This window comes from Polistes canadensis, unplaced genomic scaffold, assembly GCF_001313835.1.
Source record: "Polistes canadensis isolate GaletaPanama2010 unplaced genomic scaffold, ASM131383v1 scaffold_2100, whole genome shotgun sequence".
NCBI classification, from domain to species: domain Eukaryota; kingdom Metazoa; phylum Arthropoda; class Insecta; order Hymenoptera; family Vespidae; genus Polistes; species Polistes canadensis.
The window spans coordinates 1-1,943 of NW_014571637.1; the positions used below are offsets into that span (position 1 = coordinate 1).

General features: G+C 34.5%; 1 protein-coding gene across 1 annotated transcript; it reads right to left on the reverse strand.

Annotated features, from left to right (window-relative positions):
• Positions 1-664: 664 nt before the first annotated feature.
• On the reverse strand, positions 665-1,943 carry LOC106792938 (the record flags this gene model as incomplete). Its single annotated transcript, XM_014759470.1, is given in 1 exon segment — positions 665-1,943. A coding segment is annotated over 1 exon segment (957 nt). The 3' UTR covers positions 665-827.

The following is a 1,943-nucleotide window of genomic DNA, read 5'->3' on the forward strand; positions in this document are numbered from 1 at the left end:
TTATATAAATTATTTTCTTTGATTGCAACTCCTATTAATTCATTTTCTTTGCTATAAATTTTTGAAGTATTTCCTGACGATATAATTTTCGCATTTTCGGCGACTTTTCCGAAACTCATTAAATTCCTATCCATTTCTTTGACAAAGAATACATTTGTTAATTTGATTTCAGTTTCATTAAAATTTGTTACAAATTTAGCTTTAACATCGCCTACAATAGTTGCTTTAAGGGGTTATACGCAGTTGCGAGGCTCAATAATAACGTTTTTTTACGATTTTTTTGTGGACACAGCTTTTATTTATTAAGTACAAGTGATAGTAATTCTGAAAGAGCACACTTTGAAGAATATAATTGTGTATTACTCGTGTCAAAATATTGATGTGCACCGCCTCTGCAGATGATGTCCCGAACGACCTCCAAAAAAAGGCACTCGGCGGTGAGCACAATTTCGTCGGTTTGCATTATCTGAAATAAAAAAAAAAGGTGAATTCTTTTAAAGGATAGATAAATGCAGGTAATTGAACAAAGGAATAAACAAAATTTTCATTTTTGACCAAATGGCGGCAATTTGAAAAAAATTTTTCGTTTTCGATGAAAATTTTCGCTCTAAATTGTCAAAAAAAAATAGTAAAAAATTTTTTACATCTTATTCCTTATTTCAATACTTGAAGAATGAATCTAAAAAGATTGTGTTAAAATTTCAGCCCGATTAGTTGAGCCATCTCTGAGAAATCTTGCTCACCGACTCTGAAATGACAGTTTTGAGATAAACGCGTTTAAAGTTTCAGAAGTAGTTTACACATAGGTAAATTTTTTTTTTTTAAACTTACATGGTATCATCGATTCCAGGGCCATAAGAGGGACCTTGTGTAGGATCCTTAGCTTCCAGTAAGTCCAGCTGGTGTTGTCGTCGAGCAATTCTTTCTTCGCGCGTGCTCCCTAGCGCTCTCGCGTCGGAGATCATCACACGCTCTGCGTCCTCTTTCTGAGCATAATCATGAGCTGCGGTGCCTAATGAAAGCCCTAATGCACTCATAATGTGTAACAATGATGTTGTACCTTCATTATATGTTGCAGCTGCAATGTAAGCCGCTATTTCAACAACTTTAGAGTCACATGGAACAATTTTCGGACTTATTTTCCAGATTAGCTGATTGTAACTCTTATTATTATTTTGTGTGAATCCACCTACACACCTTTCCAATAAATTTACGTTGCTAAGGTTTTCATAAATTTGATATATAGCTTCGGCAACATCAGCTGGTAAAGCTGGATAATCATGGGTGTAAGAAGATAATGTATCTGTTGCTAGCGCTTGCTGCCAAGTACACCATGAACCTTCTCCACCTGGGCACATTTCGTGTTGAGGATTCTCATCGGTCGAACAATAGTGATAATAAGTTCCCCAAATTGCAWTATACATACTGTCCACAGAATCATAATTTCTTTTTATTGCCAAACCGTAATAAACTGTYAGCTTATCTATTAGCTTAGCTGTGAGCTTAGAAGCAGTTTCAAATTTTATGTTTCCCTTACAAGACTTACATTGCACATATTCACTTATCGCAGCAAATACTGTAATGAAGTTTAAAATTCTATATTCAATCGAAGGATCACGTGAAACTAAAATCTCTTTCTGCATTTTGAATTTTTTAGCAGACGCACTAAAACTACTTTCATTCGTTTCAGTAGTCTTTGGATTAAAAGTCTGTGTTCTCTTCTTTCTTCTAGATATTTGGACATTTTCGGTACTTCTACGAGATCTYGAACATTTACGAGGCATTTTTTTAACGTTTCAATAAAATTCACAATAAAACACAAAATTCACAAGTAAGTTTGAACTGAACGCACGACTTTCAACGTAGCAGAACAATTTAGACTGACGAAACACTTCTTTTAGGTTATAATATAACTGCATGTGACCTTCAAGTCTTTAGTATAC